The sequence below is a fragment of the Vicugna pacos genome, chromosome 1 (genome assembly GCF_048564905.1).
Source record: "Vicugna pacos chromosome 1, VicPac4, whole genome shotgun sequence".
NCBI lineage: Eukaryota > Metazoa > Chordata > Mammalia > Artiodactyla > Camelidae > Vicugna > Vicugna pacos.
In genome coordinates this window covers 114,956,041-114,980,588 of record NC_132987.1, presented here as the reverse complement: position 1 = coordinate 114,980,588, position 24,548 = coordinate 114,956,041, and the positions used below count along the sequence as shown (strand labels likewise).

At 41.7% G+C, this 24,548-nt stretch overlaps 1 protein-coding gene across 1 annotated transcript in view; it reads right to left on the bottom strand.

Moving 5' to 3' along the window:
- The window catches only part of MRPS6 (mitochondrial ribosomal protein S6), a 63,858-nt gene that overhangs the window by 1,877 nt on the left and 37,433 nt on the right, over positions 1 to 24,548 (bottom strand). The window contains exon 3 of the mRNA XM_072970885.1: positions 12,926 to 13,065. Within this exon, the coding sequence (XP_072826986.1) occupies positions 12,926 to 13,065 (140 nt within the window). The remainder of the gene's footprint in view (positions 1 to 12,925; positions 13,066 to 24,548) is intronic.

Sequence of the window (24,548 nt, the reverse complement as noted above, 5' to 3'; positions counted from 1 at the left end):
TATGACAAAAAGTATGGCATTTTGTATAATTCCATACAAAGAGGGTTCAAAACTTGAAAGAAAATTTGCCGTGTGACCATTCACAAGCCTAGTGGGAAACTCAATCTAGTAAAAATAATTAAAAGGACAGAAAAACATGTATCACGCAAAAATACCAATCAAAAGACAGTTCCAGTGGCTACAGTAATATCAGACAAAGTAGACTTCTGAGCAAAGAGAATTATCAGGGGAAAAAGAAACACTACATAGTGATGAGTTCACCAAGAAGACACAACAACCCTGACTGTGTGTGACAGATAGCAGAGTTTCAACACACAGGAAGTACACGCCGACAGAACTGAAAAGAGAAAGACACAAATCCACAATTAGAGTTGGAAACCTTCAACATTCCTTTCAGTAATCAACAGACCTGGTACACAGAAAATCAGCAAGGCTATGGAAAAAGCAAACACCATCTTCAACCAACTGGATCTGATACTTGTAGAACCCTCCACCCAACAACAGCAGGATACATATTTGTTCTCAGGGGCACGTAGAACATCTGCCAAGGTTGACCATATTCTGGGCTATAAAACGAGTCACAATAAATCTAAAGGGATTCAAGCCACACAGAAAAATCTCGGGAAAATCACCAAATACTTAGAAATTAAACATACATCTCAACAACCTATGGGTCAAAGAAGAAATCAAAAGAGAAATTACAAAATACTTTAAATTGAATAAAAATGAAAACAACACATCAAAATTTGAAGAATGCCACTAAAGCAGGACTTAGCAGTAAATTTACAACACTAAACGTCTATGGAAAAAAAAGAAAAAAGGCCTCAAGTAAATTACCTCAGCCTCCACCCTAAGAAACCAGAAAAAGGAGAGAAAATTAAATGTAAAGTAAGACAAAAGAAAATAATAAAATCAGAGCAGAAATCCCGGAAGCGGGATACAGAAAAACAGAGCACATCAATGAAACCAAACACTAGTTCACTGAGAAGACCAACAAAAGTGATACACCTCTGATCAGACTGACCAGTAAAGAGAGAGAAAACAGAAATCACCGATACTGGGGACAAGACAGGTGCAACGACTACAAAAGTTTACAGATATTAAAAGGATAGTAAGGGAATATCATACAAAGTTTTTGCAATATATTTGACAACGTAGCTGTAATTCCCTGAAAAACACAAACTGTCAAAACTCACTCAAGAAGAAACAGATAACCTGAACAGCCCTGTATCTATCAAAGAAATTAAATCTGTAGCTAAAAAATCTTCCCACAAAGAGAACTACAGGCCCAGTCAGCTTCACTGGGGAACTCTACTAACTGCTTATGAAAAAAAAGCCAATTCTGATACAAACTGGTCTGAAAAATAGGAAAGCACTTTTCAACTTGTTCTATGAGGTCAGCGTTACCCTGATACCAAGACAAGACAAAGACACTACAAGAAGAAAGACCTATATCCCTCATAAACATAAATGAAAAAATTCTAAGCAAAATTTTAGCAAATTGACTATTATAATATATAAAAAGGACAGTATATCCTGACCAAGTAAGATTTAGTCCAAAAATGCAAGATTTGTTTAACATTTGAAAATCAATGAAAATCCACCATATTGACACACTAAAAAAAAAAATCTTTTGATCATTCCAGTGGATGCAAAAAGAAGCATTTAGCAAAATCTCACATCCAATCTTGATTAAAAAAAAATCTTAGCAAACTATAGAAAGAAGGAATCTTCTTCAATCTTATAAAGACCGTACTGGAAAAACCCACAACAGCATACTAACCAACCAAAGTCCGAATGCTTTCCCCCTAAGAGTGGGAACAAACAAGAATGCCTGTTCTCACCACTTCCACTCAACATTTTACTGAAGTGTCTTCCCAGTGCGATAAGTATGAAAAAAAAAGAAATAAAAGGCATCCAGATAGGTAAGGAAAAAGTAAAACTGTCTTTATTTTACAGATGTCACCATCACGTACACAAAAAAATCTGAAGAAACTTAAAAGATACTAGAATTCTTTAAGTTTAGCAAGGTTGCAAGATACAAGGTCAACAAAAATTAACTATATTTCTATACACCAGCAACAAATAATCAGACCTTGAAATTGAATATGAAATACTTAAGGATAAATCTGACAAAAGATGTGTAAGACTTGTACGCTAAAAACTACAAAACATTGTTGAAGGAAACTAAAGAAAACCTACATAAATGAAGAGGTATACCTTGTTCACAGGGAGGAAGATTCAATTTATTTAGATGTCAGTTCTCTCAAATTGATCTATAAATTCAAGAGAATCCCAATCAAAATCCTAATTGACAAACTGATTCTTAAGTTCATATGGAAATTCAAAGGATGGAGAATAGCCAAGACAATCTTGATAAAGCTGAAGGACTAATACTACCTGATTTCAAGACTTACTGTGAAGGGACGGTAATCGTGGTGGTGCAGTGCTTATGTAAAGATAAGTAGATCGATAGAACAGAACAGAGTTCAGAAATAGATCCATACACATTCACACAACTGATTTTTGACAAAGGTACAAAGACAATTCAGTGGAGAAAGGATACTTCTTTCAATGAATGGAGTCAAAACAATTTGATATCCATATGCAAAAAAATGAACTTTGATCCATATTTGTACTATATACAAAAATTAACTCAAACTGGAACATGAATCTAAACATAAAACATAAAGCTATAAACGTAGAAGAAAACACAGGAGAATATCTTTGTGACCTTGAGTTAATTAGGCGAAGGTTCCTTAGACATGACACCAGAAGCACGATTCATAAAAGAAAAATCTGATCATTTAGACTTCATCAAAACTAAAAACTGCTCTTTGTTAAGATAACAAAAAGACAAGCCATATACTGGGCCTCGCACATCTCATATTTGATAAAGGACTTATTCCTGGAATATTAACAACTCAAAATTTAATTAAAAACAATTTTTTAAATGGGCATAAAATTTGAAAAGGTATTTCCTGAAGATATACAATGGTGAAGAAGCAGGTGATGAGATGCTTAATACTGTTAGTCACTAGAGAAATGTGAATTAAAACCAGAGATGTCTACTAGAATGGCTAAACAATGACCATACCAAATGTTGGTGAGAATAGAGAGGAACTGACACTTCCACACACTGCTAGGAAATGCAAGATGACACCACAACTTTGGAAAACAGTTTGGCATTCTCTTAAAAAGTTAAACATATACCTGCCATTATGATCAAGCCATCCCATTCCTAGATTTACTCCCAAAACCAAAGTATATGCCCATAAACAACTTGCACATCAATGTCGACAGCAGCTTTCCTTGTAACAACCCAAAACTGGAAGTAGCACAAATATCCATTAACATGTAAACTAATAAGCAAACTATGGTACGTCAACTAAATAGCATACTACTCAGGAATAAAAGGGAAAAAACTATTAATACAGACCACTAATGAATCTCATAATAATAATTTTGCTGAGTGAAAGACACTAGAGCAAAAAAGAGTGCATACTACTTCTATCCAAATAAGACTTTAGAAAATATAAGCTAATCCAGAGTGAAAGAAGGCAGGTCAGTGGTTGCTAGGTGTGGGGACAAGTGGAAGGAAGGCTCAGAAGAGGCAGGAGGAAACTTTGGGGGTGACCAATTTGTTTCTCATCTTGACTGCGGTGATTTCATGGGTTTATACATCTGTGCAGTTTATTGTGTGGCACATATCTCTGCAAAGCTGTTGATTTTTAAATGCTCTGTAGGAAGCTGAACGGCCAGGACTTGGTAAATGGCTTGCTGTGGGCGGTGGTGATGAGGGAGCAAGTACAGCTTGACGAAGACCCCCAGGGTTTTCCAAGAAATGAAATAAAAATGATATAAATTCCTCCACTAACTGGCAAACTTCTTGAGGGAGTGACTTGCACCTCTGCTCACGGATGAGACCACCGTTAGGGCTTACTCTGAAAATTACGCACCAACTAGGCCAAATTTTCCTAGGTTTCGTTCTACTTGTTTATTTCTACTCCACGTAGCCCGTGCTAGGATTGCAACCACCCAACTCAAGAACTGCTCGTTTGTTCAACATTTAAGTAAGGCTCTGGAACAGAACCTAAAAAATAAGTGTAATCGACCTCAAGTTATCTTCCCCTTGCCAACCCCCAGCCCTTTACCCACTCCTCCAGCCCCCAAATAATTATGGCCGCCTGGTGGCCAGGGCGCGGAACTCTCACTCAACATAGCCTCCAGTGTCTTTCTTCCCTTTTTATCCATTTGTTTTTTCATCATATTTTCGTCATTCATCAAATGTATTGCCCGGCTACTGTGGACAAGTTATGACCTCACCCTCTGTCAGCCAACATCCCACCATACTTAATTCTATAGCAGGTAGTGTTTCCTTAAACATACGCACAGCCTCTCTGAGCTCCTTCCTCTTCCCTTGCCTTTGGCTAGTTTCCCGAGAAGACTCTTCCTATTTGCCTTATCACACTTAAAGCCCTGTGCTGACGGCCGGAGGGAGGGAACATGAAATGCCATCTATTAACAGAGGGTAAGATGGAGGGAAATGCTGAGGCCCGACACACTCAGGGCACTCAGCAACCCAGGCCACTGCCACTGCCAGCCCTGGAAGTGTTCCAAGTCCCCTCCCTCCAGAAAGCCCACAGGTGTCACCTGCTCTAGTGAGGTAAGCCTGCCCTTCTTTATACTCAAGTATTCAAGTTATTCAAATATTGTATCTGGGGTTCAGCGAGCATTGTTTCCTTTCATTTTCCATTCAGCCACACCACAGAGGCATTTTTGTGGGCTAGCCTCCAAGCCTAAACATGTTTCTAAGAGAGAGAGTGTTTACGGTAGCCAACAACCAGCTCAACTGCCCACAAACCAACTTTCCTGCAGTCTTCCTGAGCAGCAGCAGCCTCTTTACACTGGCTCTCACGAAACGATGCTAAGAAATACACCCAAAGCTTCTGGATATCATTTTCTGATAAGGGTAAAAAGGATACTCAAGGATGGAAACTAGAGGCCAGATATACCAGAAACCTCTTATTTCAGAAATTAAAAGAGAGTGTCTTGGAAATCTCTTTTAAACAGCTCCTGAGGAAGAGAACGAAGAGGTGGAAGCCCCACACCATGCGGCAACCCAGCAAATGGAAGCGGAGGAAGCGGGGCTGGGTGCGGGGCTGGGTCCAGCAGCCCTCTCCCCAGCAACTACTACTGCTCTAGCAGTTTTCAAAGTGGCTTCCTGCACATTACCTCCTCTGACTTTTATAATAATTAAGTCACTGATTCAAGATCACTCAGCTACAAAGTGGTCAGTTAGGATTCTAACAGAGTGGTCTTTGACTCCAAGACAATAGAAGCCACAGAGAGCTCTGGGGCCAAAGGCTTACAGAATCACAGCATGCAAGTGCTGGAGCGGACCATGAAGACGACACAGTCCAGCTGATCTGCAAGGGGCCACAAAGTGAGAGGCAGGCTCCAGACCCCACAGATCCCCACTCCGTCAACCACATCTCTTGCTACTTAGCAGCCAGCATTCTGGAGGTTTCTCAAGGATAAAGAGAAGTCCTAGACAAAGGCCTGAAAAGGCCTCCCGGAGCTTCTCTGTTACCATCACCCCCCTTCCCCCCGACCCCGCTAGCCTTTACCTTCTTTTACCTACCCTGCCTTCCCTGTACCGTGATGCTCATCTGGCAACCAAACCCAAACAGGACCACTGGCCAAAATGCAAATGGGCTTGTGTTCACAGCCACAGCTGCGACAGTCATTTCATGCTTATCACCCTGCTGATCTATGCCTGGGGCTCGTGTGGGCAAAGACTGCTTCTACTCCCAGGCTCCTTATTACACCGTGGAAATTTCCACAAAAAGGAAGTACCATCAAAACAAAGGAGAGGAGCAGCTCAGAGGCGGGCAGCTCTTGCTGTATTCGGCACTCCTGGTTGAGAGCTGAACCTCCTTCCTCTGCCTTAGTGACCCAAGCACACAGGTCAGTACCCCTTTACGGCTTTCCCACACAGGAATGCCATGACCAATTTCTGGCTGCTGCCAGCACCTACTCTTTTTCTCACCTACATATCTCAGGCAAACCCAGTCAGTCAATGAACATCTACTGTGGGCAAACCTCAGAAGAAGGCTAAAAAGATGAGGTACACAGAGCCTTGATCTCCTGGAACTTCAGTCCAGCTGGGGAGAGGAAGTCACCAGGGCTGCTGTGCCAGCAGAAACCGGCGTCCAAGACCTGCACACACCTCCCAGTCCTGAAGGAGACGGTGGGACTGACGTGGTGGTTGTGGACACCCAATTCCTAGCTGCTGGGCTTTTCTAACCACAGTTGACCTGAGGAAGGACGATGACACTTTTTACAGATGTGAGAGACTGAAAGGGGCACATCCCTGCGTCTCCATCTGAACCAGTGAAGACATGAGGCTTAGAGCAGCCTACTTGGAGCTGTAGGCTGGAGCAGCTTCAGAGGCCTGCAAGGATCCCTTTCCCTTGACAGCACAGGTCCATAACAGACCTGTAAAAACTGGGAATTAGGTTGATAGAATGACCTTGGAATGCCCTACATCCCACTGAAAGCTGCCATGGAGAAGCCATTCTGAAATTCAGAAGAGCAGCTGTTTAAAGCAAGGGGGCCAGAAGAGGGATTCAGTGTCCCCAGAGGAATCTGCCCCACTTTCACCCCAGCCCTAAGCAAGGAGAGGACCAAGAGGATTCAATAGCCACAATGAGGTACCAGCGTTTGCTTCTTGCCCTATCCTAGCTAGGCAGAATCCAAACACAAGACCCAAAGTCACAACACATGTAGTCTATTTCTTATCTTCATCCTCATGACAAGCTCCTCACTCAAGGTAGAAGAGTTTAGAATCATGACTATAATCTCTACTGCCTAGCCATGGCCAAAAGCTGACGTTCCAATAAAAAGTAACCAAGTTCTCCAAATAGCTAGTTTCCACTCTCCACTTTTGCTCTAATCAACGATCGAATCAGTAAATGGGCAGATCATTTTGGAAAAATCCAGTTTAGCAATCTGAACTCTAATTATAGTATACACTCCCAGCCTCTTCAGCCACGTGTTTGCTGGCACCAGTGAGATGGTTCTGCACACCAGGTAGCCAGGGTTGAATGTAAGCACTGTCATCGCCTTCAACACAAAACCCAGTGGTGGTGACATTTCAAGGTGTGTTTTCCCACACGTGGTTCTAATTATAGAATCACTTCATCCACAAGGCAGACACCAGCTTCACCCAAGCATCTCTCTTTTCTATAGAAAAGCACTCGGGTTTTATGCAGCCCCAACTGTGCACAAGCAGAAGTAAGGAGATGACTGATACCAGGGAAAGAGAGAAACAAAAAAAGCTCAGCACACTAATACATTTCTCATCACAGAGTCCCATGTTCAAAAGTTGGAGGAACAGGGAACCATCTCATACGCAGAACTGCCCACGTGGTCTTGAAGGTGATAATTAACCCTCCTTTGTATTTCTTAAGACATTCACTACAAACTCTCCACTACCATGACTGAAACCCCACAGAGATTTGAGAAGACCCAGAGAAAGGGCTTCCCCAGGACAGACTGAGCCCAGTGTCACCAGGACCACACCATCCCCAGCGCGGGCTCCCGAGGGGCCAGCAGCCCTCAGCGTCCCTTCTGCTCCTCCTCTCTCGGGCCCGAGCCTCAGTACCACTCAGTCCCCTCCTGGCACAAGGCTACACGGGCTGCCAGCCCCCACCCCACCTGAGTGGCTGAGGGAGGAAACGTGTCTTCTTGCGCGCTCCTAAATGTAAAGGCTGTATTTGGTTTTTATTCCACTTCTGTCTTAATCCTGTATTTACAAGTTTTCCATAAAAAGTGCTTGGCTGAATTTGAGTTATATTCTTTGTCTGTCTCTCTCAGACACAGTCACACACTCACTCACAGCCTCCCCTTCCCCCTAGCAGACGAGTGGAAATTTCCACTGAAGCGCTCAGTGGCTCCAGTGAGCAGGGTGGGGGAGGGGGAGAAGAGGGATTTGCAGCCATGAAGCATCTTCAAGCCTTTTTGAAGACAGGAAACAGATCCGTTTGAATGCCAGTTCCTAGCCTGTATCGGTTAAATCTTGCTGGATTCAGGCTTCGCTGAGGCAGTGAATTATTCCCCTTAAAACGAAGACACCCTCTGCATGGAAAAGCCCCATTTCTTTTTATATCTGTTGGGTCTCATACATTTTAAAAACCACTAAACCTGCTGCAGAATCCTTACAAATCTTGGGACACTGCCACCAAAAAGAAACCTGCAAGGCCATGGCAGCCTTGCCTTGAAACCCTGTCACGAAGCACCTACACACAAGAATGGGGTCAGGACGCTGGCCTGGCCTTAGCGCTGGCAGGAAGGCACAAGAACATGGAAATGTTAGCTAACGGGAAAGCCACAGAGGAGAATCAGTCTCCTCTAGAGAGGATGCCAGCGCTCCCGGAGGGCGCTGCAGACACACTCTGGGAGCGAGTCAGTAAAATTCCACTGATTCGCCACAGAGCCAGTTATTTTTATCATTCTGCTTACCCGTAAATAGAAGGGCATCTTATATGTAGGCCAGCAGATCTCTGCTATAAGTACCTATCCACATTTTAAAGCAGATGAGAAAAGAGAAAGAAGGGACAAAACAGGCAAGAAAAACCTCCCTCATGTCTTAAGAGCTCTTATACACACGCATTCTGAAGTCAGCCCAGTCTCACTGCAGTAAAATCAGGCGTGGTAAAAATAGTCAAAGCCAATCTGGGGCATCCTCTTACAAACAAGCACAAGCCCAACACTGAAATATGGACCACGGTTTCTTTTATAGTTCCCTCTCCTGCACCAGAAATCACTCTCAGTCTCGGTCCAGCCCCATCTAGTGGAAAGAGAGCCTTAAACCAGCCTGTGCAGCCCTGGAGGAAGACAAAGACGCCGACGTAGTTCTGGCAGAATCTGCTACTATGATTCAGTAAACTGCCCGCCCCTTCTTAGCAAGGGTCTAAATGAGCACTTACTCCTGCTGCTCCCTTCTGCACATGTGACACTGTCCCCTTTTTAGACTCCAAGGAATATAGTAAGAATCTTCCAAGACACCAACCTTGCCTTTCCCACAGAGTCAATCAAGGTACCAAGATGAGCATGTGACTATACAAAGGAAAGCTAATTGGGGGCCCCCAAGAGACTAGAGCAAATCCAGAGCTGAGAATGAATCCCAGGCCTTCTAAGACACACTCCACTTCCCCTCCCCTCAGCTCCAAATCATGCTCCAGTGGTTTCCAGGCGCTGCCTGGTGAAAGGGGTGGTGAGTGAGGCCAGAAGCCTCCACCTGGAAAACTGGTCTAGAGGATCCAAACTTCTTAACCAGCCCAACCTGGCCCAGACAGCAACAGGGGCATCTGGTCAGCTCCTCCCTGTTCCTAAATGCACATCACCAGAGGGACAACTGACAAGGGAACTGACTTCCCCTGGAAAAATACTCTTAATAAGTTACAGGTATCTGAGATACTATCCCTACTCCTGATAAATAAAGGTGACTCAACCCAGGCTCTACTCTGCTGCCAGAAGGAACTCAGAGCAGCATTTTAAATCTAAGTTTTAGAAAGGTGCTCCAGCTGTACATACATAACTTCCCTAGTTCTACTGACCCTCAGAGATTCTGAGCTCAAGCAAGTTTCTGTGGATCAGACTAGGAACTTAACCATCAAGTTCTTCTAATGGGAAAATAGGTTCCCAGTTATAAACATCAAACTTACAAATCCCGTATGTAACCTGGAATGTAACCTGTTTCCAAAGTCAGGGCTGACCAAGTTAATATCTGGACTATAATGATTGTATTTTGGGGGCATAAACCAGTAACAGACTTGATATAATAAACACCAGGTACCACTTTCAAGGTACCCCCTCCTCTTTCTGGAAGACCTCCCAAATAACCCTAAAGTAACAGGATCTCTCCTACCTAAGCATTTTTCTACCCTCATCCTTCATTCAGGCCTACTTGCCATGTGTGTAGCCAGGGAACGGATCTGGGGGGAGGAGGTGAGGTAGTCAGCCTGGGGGGTGCTGAGCTCCAGCCTGTACACCCCCTTGGCTGCTGCCCCAGTGCCTGGGTTAGTCATACACATGCAAGCCCCTGATTCAAGTGGAAACTTCTTGAGATCAGGAACCACAATAATCACGAGAACCATCCTGAGACCTAGGAGTCCCACTGGGATATGCCATTTCTTCCTGTAAAATGTAAAAGCAACTAACATGTATGACCAACAGCACCACAACGCAACGTGGGTTCTTAGAGGGCATCCTGGGCCCACTAGTTAGCCAGCTGAAAAGTTGGCTCTCACACACCAACCTAAGGATCCAAGTCAGTGCCCCACCAAAATTACAGACACCTGTCATGGCCTCCGGGGCTGCTCAAAAGAGTCAAAACCTTCCGAATGCTAATAAATACATGACAAACAAGTCCACTCTGCTTCTTCTCAACCACTTCGTAAAAGTGAGCCTTCCCAGCACCTGGCACACGCTGGGCACATCTGCTTAATACATGTTTGTAATGCCTTCTGTGGCTACATCAGTGCACAAAAAGAGCTAGCCATGTGAACAAAAGGCCTAGCACAAATGTCACTGGGGTTAGTGACTATGGGAGGACTAGTGGCAGCCAATATCAGAGTAAACTTAAGCTCCACACTGCAGACATCCGACACACCACTCAACTCTAAATCTCCAACCCCCGGAGGTAACTCGCAACTACCCTAGCCCTACCCTAGCCTCATTGACCAAAAGCCACTGTGAGGAATATTAATGAGTGTTACAAAATTAAAAGTTACATGGTCAAAGGACACTGACAAACAAAGGCATCTTACTGCAGGGCGTCTCACCGTTTACACTCTACAGCGTGCGGTGAATCTCTAAAAGGAGTATAACATGCAAGGCTTCCCACATCTAACTGATCACAAGCACATCCCAGTTTTCGGTGGAGTATCACCACTCTTTGGAAAACATTATCTCAAACAAATAAATACCAGATATTGATTTATTCCCAGAAAAGCAAGCTTAAAACATGAACCTCCCAGCCTGGGACTGGGAATCGCCTTTCTGTGTCAATGCACAATATACACAACATAATGCACTTTAACAATGTGGCTTCTCCTTTGCTGAGAAGTCTGAAAGTAAAAACAACAACACAACAAAAATAAAACCCTTAGCTACAGAGGCACTAAGTGCCTACAACACAGTCTTTGGTGGGGCAGAGGCACCGTGTCAGGAATCCAGGACGTAGGGCCAGCGTTGTCAGCAGTTCTGCCTTAATTCCAGGTGGGCTCTTCCTGGATCTGAATTTATTCTCTCCGTAAGAGAGAAAGAGCACCACTCCACCCCAGCGTATGCACACAGAGGCCTGAAAACTAGATGAATTAACACAGCAGTTCTCCAAGTGTGGGCCTCAGACAGCAGGAGCAGCGGCACTGCCCACACTGTGAGAAGCGGTAAGTTCTAGGATGCTGGTCACACCAGCCGCCAATAAGGTCAAATCCTATACTTGGAAAGAGGGCAGAAGAAAGCACTCCTACTGACCTCCCTGAAAGCTGACTTCTCTCCCTGTTCAGTGCCTTCCATCACAGAACCTGACTAATAATTCTTGGCCAAATTTTACATACTCCTCTTAAAAAAAAAAAGAGGCAAAAGGATTCATAGCCTTGCTATTATAACCAAACCTCTTTGTGGTTATGTTAAAAAAAAAAATGTTACACACACAATCGGCATGGCTCACTGTTGTTATGATTGTGGAGCAGGAATAAGCCACCGTGCATTTCATGTTGCCTAGCAACACTTCAGGCACACTCTGCAGAGGTGCTCTCAAGAAGCTGAACACTAGCACAAAACAAGGTGAAGCAATCAAAAGATGCAAAGTGCAGTCTGTGCCACACCTCGGCAGAAGGTTTACAGGCAGTAAGAAAGCCCAGTGTGACGCGGGACTTCACTTGAGCGCATCACTTGTATCAAAACTGCATAAGAGTGCTCGCTCCGTGTGCCTAAAAGCAGCTCACACAACACTCAGTGCTGTCCACAGAGCACATCTTCAGAGATCATCTCATTTGATCTCTGTGACAAAGCGGATGGGAGGTCATCTGAGTTCAGTACCCAAGAAAGCGGGAAACAGAGAAGCTAAGTGACTTGGTCTAGGCCACACAGCTGGGAACACAAGAGGGAGAATCAAGTCTCCGAGTCCGGGCCTCTCCCACTATGCTAAAAACTGATTCCCATCTTCCCTGTCAGCTACTTCTAAGGAAGCCTAACAATGTAAGATTCTTTCTCCAAACCAGAAACGATGGGGTAAGCAAGCTACCATGAGAGCTTACAAAGCTTCAAATCAACTTGACAAACTGGCCTCAAAGAATTTCTACAAGGATAATTATCTATAAGGTACTATAAAATCAAACCTTTGACAAATGTGAGAAAAAAAATCTCACTACAGAAATTTTGATTAAAATTGGTTGGAGCAGATAAAAACATTTTCTATTGTGGGTTTTAGGCTCTGGTTATATACGGCTGTAAAAGAAGTACATTCGGCTTATTATCTCAACCTACATTCTTACAAAGGATGCACTGAGTAGGCGGACAATACATTGCTCAATGAGGTGTTTAAAGGCAAAAGTGAAAGAAATGCCAGGAGAAAACAGTGCTTAAGTTGACAAGAAACGTTTCCCACAATCAAAAGCTTATAAATGTGTTGCTGCTGGCATGACCAGTTTTTATACCCTGATTACAGATGATTACGGGTCAGCACAAATGCATCCCATTTGCAACACAACACTGCTGGGGTACGTACCTGCACACCACCTGGTAGGATGGGGATCTGACTGTTAAGAGTACAGTAACTTCTGAGCTGAAATACACAGTGTTCCCCACCGAACCCATCAAAGGCAGCTGTCAAGTGACTCATGAAGACACTTACCCTCCTCGGGTGTGCTGCTGACTATGCGAGGACATCTTGTAAGGAAGCGCCCGTTCGCCCAGGTTCTCCAGGTTCCTCACTACTGCCCCTCTGTCCATCAGGGCTTCTAGAGTACGTTTCAAAGCAGCAGCAGTCTCTGGCTGTTTGGGGGGTTTTGTTTTTAAAAAGAAGAAAAAACAGATCAGAATCATTATTAGAACTGGAATGATTAAGGGTGGTCAGTTCCAATCATAACAGCTCTATTGGGAGGGATCTTTGGGGAAAAACAACAGAAATTATCTTTGGCTAAGAAAGTTTAAAAAAGAGAGAGAGATATTTATTGTAAGGATATGAGATAGCTCACAGATACGAAGGAAAATCTGAAGAAGCAGGCCTCGGAGAGTCCAGGGACCAGAGCAGCTCCAGGGATCTGGGAGGCAGGAACTAATTGAGTGGCTTCTTCAGAGCACCTTGGCCAGGATGAATCAGCGCCAATCACTGCCAGTTCTTGTAGCCCATGGCTCAAAATTCAAATTCCAAGGGAAGAGCATCCTATTGGCAGGACACTTTGATTGACCATCTCACCAAAACCACATACAGACAGTGGGAAAAGGGGTTGTCCCCCAAAGAAAAATTGGGAGATTGTAACCAAAAGGGGGAAAGGATGAGTAAGACCCAATCTCTGCCCTCATGGGGCTTACAATCTAATAAAGACACGAACACAAAAACTCATGTAAGAAGACCAGAAGGCAGAGTGCAGGAAGTGACACAGGGACCAGAGAGCTCATGAAAAGAGAAAGCAGATTCAGTTGGAAGAAGGGTTTCATTAGGAGAGCTGACTTATAAGGAGCCCTGGAAAATGACAATGGGAGATGCAAAGAACAAATGAGCCAGGCACTGAGTAAAGGAGCAAAGACAAGAAAGTATTGAGGAAATAGCTAGGAGTCCCATCGGTGACGTTCAGGACAAGGGAGGATTGAGAAGTAAGACTATAGGTTGGGTGCAAGTATATAAATAATAAATATCTGTTATGAAAAACAAAATTCAAACAAAATAGAGTCCCATCATCCAGAGATAAAATTCGTTAAACATTCTGATGAACTGCTTTCCAGATATCTCTCTGTGCATATGTATACACCAAAAACTTTTGGAAGAAAAGACACTTTACAAGGGTAAACAGGAAAACACAACTAATGAAATGTAGAAAATGAGGAAGAGGTGTGGCAAAGGGGGCACTAAATATGGTAGCTGGGAGAATGGGGTTGTTATTAACAGCTAAAAAGAAATCTGGAGTAGCTGGCCAGGGACCACAGAAGATGAATCTGGTTTAGGACATGCTGAGTCTGGAGATACCCACAGCTTCTCCAAGTTGACCTCTCAAGATGTAAACCTTAAGCTCAAAACAACAAGGCAGGTTAGTCATCTGCCAAGAGGGGCTATCTGAAACCTTGGCAGTAGGTGAGATCACTGAGGGGAGTGTGGAGATCACTGAGGATGAGATCCACAGAACCTTGGGGAGCACAAACACTTGGCGGACTGACAAGAGGACGTGAAGTAAGAGAAGCAAATAGCAGAAGGTAAATCAGATCTTCCCTGTCACAGAAACTAAGGGAAGAGGCAGCCTCCAGAATGACAGGATACAGGGTGGAGATGAAGAAAAAGCCACAGCGTGGTGACCACATGGTCAATGGTCACTTAGCAAGATGGGGCTAGAAGTCAGATTGCAAAGACATCCATGGTAGAGGTGTGATGGCAACGACAACCAAAAGAAAGCTCCAGAGCCTGAGGGGCAAACACATTCAAGTAAAGTGTTTGAGGAGAGAGAAAACTTAAGCAAGTTACTAGTTAAAGGGGGAATGAATCAGTCAGAAGATAAAATGTAAGATGCTTTAAACAACAACGTCATCGATGGCCAACATGATTTGCTGCATGACTGCTATATGCCCAATGCTAGTCTTAGTGTTCTAATGTCACATAGTTAATCTTCTCACACACACACACACACACACACAAAACAGAGTAAAGAAGGTTTACAGATTTGGAAACTGGGACCCTGAGAGATGCCATAACTTTGAGATCACGTGGCAGTTAGCAGGTGGTAGGGCCTGAGGCAAAAAAAAAAAGGAACACTGACAAAAGTCAAGTCAGGGAAAGGAGGCCAGAGGACTCCTGGGCAAGCAAAAGGGAACTTCTCCTCAAAGACATAAATGAAGAAATGCAAGTAAAGAAATCGTGAAGTGCAGGGGTGAACTTACAAAAAGCCTACCTTCCAGTGGCTCATTTTAGATCAAATGAAAAGAAAACTGCAGAACAAATTTTAAGTATGCATTCCAGTAACCCAAGAAGAATCCACAATATAGCTGTATATTTTCTTTCTGACAAATACTGCTGAAATGCTGTGAATATACTAAGTATTAGTTTAAGGTTCAAAAATAAAATTTCTCCTTTCATTCCTATTGTAGCCCACTATAGACTTCAAAAATACCTAATGAAAATTATGTGAATTTATATATTTAATCACCCTTATGATAAATGGAAATTTCCTGAAAATAAATACAGGAGCCAACTATCTCTGCATTAACACTAACTAGGTAAAAGTCTACAGCAATTTCTCCTTATGATTGCAAACAAACATTTTTATATAGTTCCAACAAAATGGAGACTAAATTCTCCTCATATTTCACTAGCAGGTATTTACAAATTTTGCAGAAACCTCATTCCTAACAACAGTTAATATTTCATTTCATTAAAAATACTATTTACTGATAGAATGAACTGATACGGTGGATGAACAGTCTATCCAAATAAAGAATGGGTAAAAAAAAACATACTTTGATTGATTATAGTCTTCTGATTAGCTACTCAAAGCATTAATTTTAATTTCAGTTTTGCCTGATTAAAAAGGAATATATCTCAATACCTCTTGTTTAAATTCCAAGTGAAGTGTTTACAGTGTGAAACATGGAGCACCCTCTTCTGAAGTAAGAGCTTGTAAAATAAAAGATTTTCTTCTGTCCAAAAAAGGGTAAAGGCTACCTAACAAGAATGTAACTTAGGAAAATATCAGAGCACACTTCGACCTCAGTAACATCAAGGTCAAACTGTAGACTGCTTGAATGACCAAATTCACTTCACTGTAACTTCAGAATACCCAGAAGTGCAAAAAGAAGAAGGGGCTAAAAGATTCCCTGTTTATTAAGGGAGCTCAGCTTGTACCTTACACCACATACCTCACCTTATCATTCTAAATCAAAGGTCAGCAAACAAAGCCTGTGGCCCAAATCTCGCTCACAACTTGTTTCTGCAAATAAAGTTTTATTGGAGAGCAGCCAGCTTATGCATTTATGTAGTGTCCGCGGCAGCTCTCGTGGTAAAAGCAGACCTGCAGTTACAGCAGAGACCGTATGGCCCACAAGCCTGAATTACTTACTATCCGGCCAGCTTCTGCTCCACCTTCTAACGGGCTGAGGGATGCTGGCAAAGCCTCAATCCACTCACCTTAAAATGCACCATGTGAACCTGGGCCCCTGGGGTACAGACAGTGCACTCCCGTGGGATCAGTCCTCGGGGAGACACGCAGGGCACCAGCCTAATAAGGAATATCAGCCTAACTGTTCAGATCATCACAGGACTCAGAAAGGATTCTGCAAAATCAGCGCTCCATCCACCAGGCTCCTAATATATCAATACAGGCTTTCAAATTGCCTCATTTGGTGAAACCTACGTATTTATTAATATAAAATTTTAGGCTTCAAAAAAAAAGTTCTGCTCAATACAGCACAATGTTCAATTTGTAAAAACATATGGTCTACAGGAAGCACATGATCTTGCTGCAGTAATTCTCATTTACAAGGTCTCTGAACCACTTAATTCCAACTATTCTAAGAGAGGTTGTGCACACGCGCTCCTTACAGGCTTCTCTCACCCCATCTGAAAGCAGCTCCCTCAGACTTTCCTCCAATCCACCATATGTCAATGAAACACAATTTTGTTACAGCACAGATTGGAAGGCGGAAATCGCTCACTTGAAAAAAATATGGAAAAGAAACAGTGAATGAATGTGAATGGGAGCTAGGAAAACTGGACTGCAGTCCCTGCTCCTCCACTAACGTCAGACAACCCTGGATAAATTATTAAAATTTATCCATTTTAAATTGTGCCTCACTTTCCTCGTGTGCTACATTAGTGGTTCTCAACAAATTTTCTGTTTCTATAAGCTTCACGTATACATTTATGTCACAATTCTCAAAATATCCTGGAGTCACCCAATGTTTTTTAAAAGTCTCTTTTCTTTCTGTGTTCCTCATTCTGATCTCCTCATCACCCAGAAGTGCCCCAAACCCCAACCCCAGGGACTCCTTGTGTCACCCCGTTTACTTCCACACAGCAACATTCTTTCATCACTAGAGTGGAAGCTTCAGGAGAGCAAGGACTTTTGTCTATCTGGTGCACAACTGTACTCCTTAAGTCCACATCACGAAGCTGGCGCTAGAAATGGCTGTTGAATAAATTAACGCATCAATTGTACCTCCCAAAGAGGGTCTCTTGCTTACGTACTCCAGTTTCCCTGCTCCACCAGGAATCTGAAGCTTCCTCCTTTCTCTAATACAATTTGAAGCTACTTTTCATAAACACAAAGCTCACTATCAGGGTAGTGACTGCAATACTGAAGCAAAATTATAGTACTAGTGTTTTTATGTTTACTTCACGTAGCGCCAAAGTGTTTTTTTTTTTTAAAATACAAATTTGCAGTTTAAAAGAATCTAACAGAAGGAGCTCAGTGGCAGAGTGCATGCTTAGCGTGCATGAGGTCTTGGGTTCAATCCTTGGCACCAACATTCAATAAATAAATAAGCCCAATTACCTATCCCCAAAAACCTTAAAAATATGTATGTATAACTAAATCATTCTGCCGTACACCAGAAATTAACAAAACACTGTAAACCAACTATACTTCAATTAAAAAAAAAGAACCCAGAATTCATCTAATAGAAGTGAAACTAAATATATTTCAAAAATATAAAGTTCAAATATATATAAACATAAATGTTAAACTTAGATTGTTCTGATTATTTGCTGATAACGTAAGAATTTACACTAAACAATACTTCAAGAAAATTCACCCTAAGACAAAATTAAAGCCAAATTTTGATCTTATTATTAATGATTACTCGAACTACTGGTACCCAGGCCACAAAAGCCCACCTAGGGAAACCTCAACAGCTGACTTCAAATATTTTCAGGGCTACTATGCAAGCGACAGATATGTCTTATTTTGATTGGACCCTGAGAGTCTGACTGGAATCAATGGGTAAAAATTACAGAGACACAGAGCCTTGACATATAAAGAACACATTTCTGAAAATTACAGCTCCATGGAAGTGAAATAGGCTGCCCTGTGAAGCAATGACCTTCCCATCACTCAAACTGCGAAGACTGGGATGACCATCGGATCAATCTTCCCACTGGGTGGGAGGTTAGACTTGCCAACTTCTAAAGCCCCTGCCAAGATTAAATTCTAATACTATTCCGGCACCATTCTGAAGGACATTCTGAAGTGAAACTGCCTTTTAAAAAACACTACGATTGCATGGTGGTGAGGAATATACTGACTACTAATAAAGTTTGGTGCTGGTGCCTAGATTTATACTAAGACACCAGCTGTTTTACCCACTACTGCTTTTGCAATGATCCCCTGAAAAGGTCTCTGAGAAGTCCAAGGCTTTTCAGGTCACTTTTTATTTTAATTGAAGTATAGCCAGCTTACAATGTTGTGTTAGTTTCTGGTATAGAGCAGAGTGATTCAGTTATACATATATATATTCTTTTCATATTCTTTTTCATTACAGGTTATTACAAGTTTTGAATGTAGTTCCCTGTGCTACACAGTAGGACCTTGTTGTTCATCTATTCTAAATACAGTAGTTGGTATCTGCTAATCCCACTCAGATCACATTTTGAAAACTGCAGTTCTAGGAATTCTAATGGGCAGTTTCTATGACAACAAGGAGACAGGAAAAATAAAAGGAAGTACATCTCCCCTTGCCCCCCAAATAAAATCCCAATTCAGTAAGGTTATTATTAAGCTAAGAATTCACAGAAGTACCACAAACACCACCATAGGTCAATGACCAGTATTTAATCTAATTCAACGTATTTTCATCCCAGAAGAGAAGCATGTCAACAAAATTATCTTGTAAATTAGATTCTCTGGCCAAGACAGTTTTGAGCCAGTGGCCCTAGGGTGCACCTGGCTATCACTACAAAACCCTCACAGCCTACCAGGAAATGAAAATGACACAGAATCCACAACACTTAGTGGCATGTAGCATCTACCTACCTACACCCTGCCTTTCTCACGTTACAAAGGGCCGTGCAGCAACCAGGAGCAAGTCTAAGATTTAGGAAAGCAGGAGCCAGGTCATAAAACTGTTAAAATCTGTGAAAATGTAAATGTAAAAGCCTTTCCCACTCTTTGTTGCATCTTAATTCCAAAGTTTAGCTCCTTAAGAAAATGTCCTTGAAATTTGCATTTCCAAATACAGAGAAAGTCCCAGGAAAGTCTGCATTGAGATTCTCACAGCAATTTGGAAGAGAAAACCTGTGAGTATCTTTCAACAGTAGTATTAGCTTCCAGGGAAGTTCTGTCACTAGCAGACCTTGGTGGGAAGAACAGAATGGACACCACCTACCTCAAAATGTGTGAAGTGCCGGCCCTGCCTAACACCATCTACGGTGCCCAACTCTGAGAATGATTCCATAGGAACTGTTTTATCAAATATTTTTATGACTCAAGAGAACCCCATTACCCCACAATTTATTGAATCAAGAGCTGTAGTTCTCCTGGTAATTAAGGGCAAAAACTACTAAGCACAGAAGCTATTTTAAAAATTAGAATAAAATTCACCAAGAGCAAGTCTAGAACACTAAAAAAACAAAAACAAAGCTAAACAAATACATGCTGGAACATGATTATACTTACCTACAGTGGACTATTATACACTCTGTAACTTGTAGGTAAGTGACTAGAAGAGTAACTTACAGACTCTTTGAAGGTAAAAGATAGAAAACACTTTTAAGAACTAACTGCTATACTACTTTGCCCATGAATCATATTTAACAGATCATTTACCAAAAAGAATAATCATGAACAAAGACTTTACAGACTTTAAAAAGCGGGGGAGAGAGGGAAGAAGAGAAGGGAACCCGTCAATACCCATCAAGTATACTAGGAAAGTAACAAATATTGTAATTCAGTGAAAAACTGCTGCTTTTTATAAGCCACTGCTGTGTGCTCTGCAAAATGAAAAATACCTCAAAAATTTTAAACAATGCTAAATACTGCAGATTTACAGTTCAGACATATCAAGTGGTCATTTAACCGTTAAAGCAACAGAGCTCTAAGAGTTCCTTAAGTATGTACTAAGTGAAAAGCACTCATGAATATGATATTCAACTTACACAATCACCTTTTTGAGACACAGTTATGGGAGGGGGGCACCTATAAATCCCCACTGGGGAATGATTTTAAAATAATCTTAATGGCATAAATCAGCTGTAAGAGAGAAGGTGCATACATCCACACCTGGAAATGGAGTGAGAGCAAACTGAATGATCTCTTATAAACACACCAAACTCTGTGGGTATCAGAAATATAGACTTTAAGAAACTGCCATTTGAGGGGATCAAGAACAGTCCAAATATTGACCATTTCTTAAGGCTTAACCTAATATTTATCCACAAACATTCCTTTCAAAGTGTGTCCCTCAAGACATGTATTTCCAAGTTTCTCACTATGAAATCCACCTCTAATAGGGTAGCCATGGGGATATGAAATACAAATTCCCTGCCCTTTAGAAGTCTGTGATGTAGATATGCAGACACACATAAGTCACTAATAAAAGGGAGGGTGAAATATTTCTGACTGGTGAGTTAGAGATGGCAGACTTCAGCCAGATCCAAAAGACTGAGCATCTCTGTAAGAGGTGGAAGGACAGTCAGTCAGCATCCTCTCAGAGCAGGTTGCACTAACAGGATGACAGGAAGACGGTTCCAATAGAATTTATATTTGGGGTGGAATCGATGTGGGCACTGTGCTGGGTATAGGTAGAAGCCACTGCTTTTTTCCACTCATGGCAATTTTTTGCCTACATTAAGATTTCAGTGTCTTCAAACACACTATTGGTAAAAATGTCAAATTTCTGGAGATCAAATATGGCAAGCTATATTAGTTTAAAATGTGTATACCTTCAATCCTATGGCCATTTTTAGGAAATTAAGAAAACGGCCATACCGAAGTATAAGGATTTAGCTATGAAAACATTCACCACAAAGCTACCAGGACAGTGAATAGATGGAAAAGTATTTGTCCACTAACAGGAGTCTGGTTCAAAACAGTATTTTCACTGATTGAACAACTACTATGCAGCCATTAAAAAACAGGATGTTGATCCTTATACATGGACATGAAAATATTTTAAAAATAAAATTAAAAAAACAGCATGTAGGGTCAATCCAGCTTTTTTCCAAAAGAAAAAAAAGTACTAATGTACATGTACATTTAGAAAGTCTGCATGAACATACAGCTAAATGACATTAGTTTTCCATAGGCAGTAAGATGAGAGGTGTATTCTATTCTCCTCTTTGCTTTATTATCTGATTTCTCTTACAATGAGCAATGAAAGATGTTTTAAAAATTAAACCTGGGGATGGAGAGGGCGGATTCAGTTTTATTTTGTTTTAAGAATTTCTTCCCCTAAGTCTATGACAATATGCCATAACTTGTGAATTCTGTGTCAAAGCCCTGAAACTATGCCTCAACGTTTACAACTCATTCACTGACTCCACATCATTTACATTTTAAATAATGTAATAAGCAGAGAGGTACAGATGGAAAGCTTTCAGTGGTTCCTGAAAGAGCCTTGCAAGCTATACTTCCAGCATCATGAGCTATTACAACTGGCTGCTCTGCCCCTTGGGAATCAGAGGGAAAACTGGAATCTAGTGGAAGACAGAAGCCCAGAGATCTCTGTTTCTAGAATCAGGGCAACCAAAGAGATGTTATGGGACAGGGCCAAGTCTGGCCTTGAGAACACAGCAGCCAATAAAAGCAAGGTGGTAAGAAAAACAAGAAAAGAGGAGCCTGCCTATTCTATGGTCATGCAGCCAGGACTGAGATTCTGGAGATCTGGGAAATGTAACAGAAAAACGTATTCTCTGAACAATGTGATGAAAATAAAAAGAACCCAGGAAAGAATGGAAGAAAAGAAATCAGAGGAGTAAGGGTCCCACAATTACCAAGTTTGGCAAAGATCAACGCCATGCCAAAAGCAAAGTGCAAGAAATAAAGCAGAGTCATAGTTCACAGCATTGCTGAATTTGTAACTAGAAAAGCGGTAGGATGGTTGGTAAAGCACTTCAGCTGCAAGGTAGGTGGAATGCCTTTAAATCATAAACTGGACTTACTTTAAATGTAGTGGGCATCCAAGGGACCCCCTGAAACTAGTCTGTGCTGAGACATTAATATCAGTATTGATATCAAAAGATTACAAATGAATAAATTTAAATCCACTGGTTTTCAAGGTCTCAAGTCAAAGAATGTCATTCAGAGGCCATTTAAGGGCAAATCTGGGGGCTCATCAAGGCATTCCTCTAGAGTACATTAGAATCACCTAGGGAGTTTTAAAAGTGAGATGTCTATGTCTCACCCTCAGATATTTTTATTCAGTTGGCCTGGGGATTCATAAATCTTGGGCACTAGGATTTTTTAAAGCTCCCCAGGTGTGGACGAAGGTGAGAACCACATTCTAGTAGGAAGTTGGCTGGCTTCTTTCTTATCACCCCTAAGATGAATGATTCTGGCTGAACTGCAGTTTATAAAGGATTTTCAGCAATGATCTCCTCCAGCTCTAATTTAAGGAACATAAAAGCTCCACTTTTCTCACAGTAATAATGTAGCCCCCCGAATATGAAATGACAGTCCCCAAAGGTCACTACTTGTGGTTAATACTACCTGAACAGCTGGAGAAATACCAAAAATAAGGTACCCAGGTTCACTGTTCTGAGAACATTCCAAAATTCACAGTCTTTTTACTGGGAAATTTCCATTTCTATCCTCCTCATTCCCTTCCAGATGCACTTACGGATGAATAAAAGATGGGAAACAGGAAGACTGGCAGGAGTCCTGGTTACTATGGCAGCAAGTGAATGAAATGCCACAGCTCATGAAACTGATAGTGAGAGCAGGCATCAGGTAGACATCATCAAGCCGTGCCTGTCCTGCTGATCGCTCTCCTTCATGCACAATTCAGTTCCCTGCCTTCACCTTATATTTCAACCTGTTCAGAGAGGAGGGGTGGAATGGAATGACAGGAAGATCAGGAAAGGTGAGAATCAGCAAAGGATTCTGATGAAGAGACAAAAGGGTTAGAAGAAATCTCTATTTAGATCATGTGAATCTTCTAAGCATTGGTGTATGGGTTTAGCAAAAGTATCAGTAAGTTGACTGGGTTAAGAGAAATTTTTTAAAACATGCCTTGATACATACAGTCAGAAACTTGGGCTTTGGCAAGACAGTCAGATTTGCATACCTTGCTGAACAACAGACCAAAAGTGTGTCCACCACCAAGCCACTACAGTGGTGCTCAGTGCAAGTGATAGGACAAAGGTACCACTCTGAAAAGCAGGGAGGAGAAAGGGTATAAAAGCACAGACGAATTAAAGGAATAAGACATCCTTCAAGATTCAGCTACCTCCTAGGAAGTGTGCCTTTCCTCCATAACCCCATGTGTATCTCTCTCAATCCACATACATCTTGCAAGTGTAATTATGTAGAAGTACATCCCCTTCCCTAACTAAGCCTCTTCAAGGTTGCTTCTTAGTCATCTTAGTAAAGATGCTGGAGATGCAAAGAATCTGGCACAAATTCAATAAATGTTTGATGAACATGGTATGTCAAAAGAATAAATGGAAAGATGAGAGATGGAAGTTGCCAGCTGTACTTTATTCAACTGAAAAGAGGATTAAACCAAGTAATAAAATTCAAGGAGAAATAAGACCTTCATTGCAAAAAGGAAAACAGCACCTTACATATAAATTTTTTCTTTTAAAGGCGAAGATGCCTAACAAATTTAAGCATATCCTGTTAGTCAAACACAGAGATGTACGATGTACAGTCAAGGAGCTAGGAGCAGGTGAAAGATGGAAACAAAGATCCAGTCAGAAACTCAAAAAGGTGCCTCCAAACTTCTAAAGATTCTTGGGACATAATTAAAAACAAAAACAAAAACAAAAAACTGGACAGTAGACTCCTACTGTGTACAGAAAATATCAAAGCAAAACTCAGACTATGAAAACCTCTGGAAGTGGAGTCAGCAAGTCCCATATAGATACAACAGTATTTTAGAGGGTCTGACAATAAAAATTCATATTAGAATTGGAAGAAGAATAAAACCCAAAGGAATGGTAGCTCCCATTCTTTTTATTTATTTCTCATTACAGTCTTACATCAGTAACATCTCCCCTGGTGTACTGTATTCAACATGGAGGCCACACATAAAAAGGGACATCAATTGCCTCAAAGCTGTCCAGGAGAAAGAAAAAAAAAGATGGTAAAGTATCTGAAATCCATGTCCTGTAATGCACA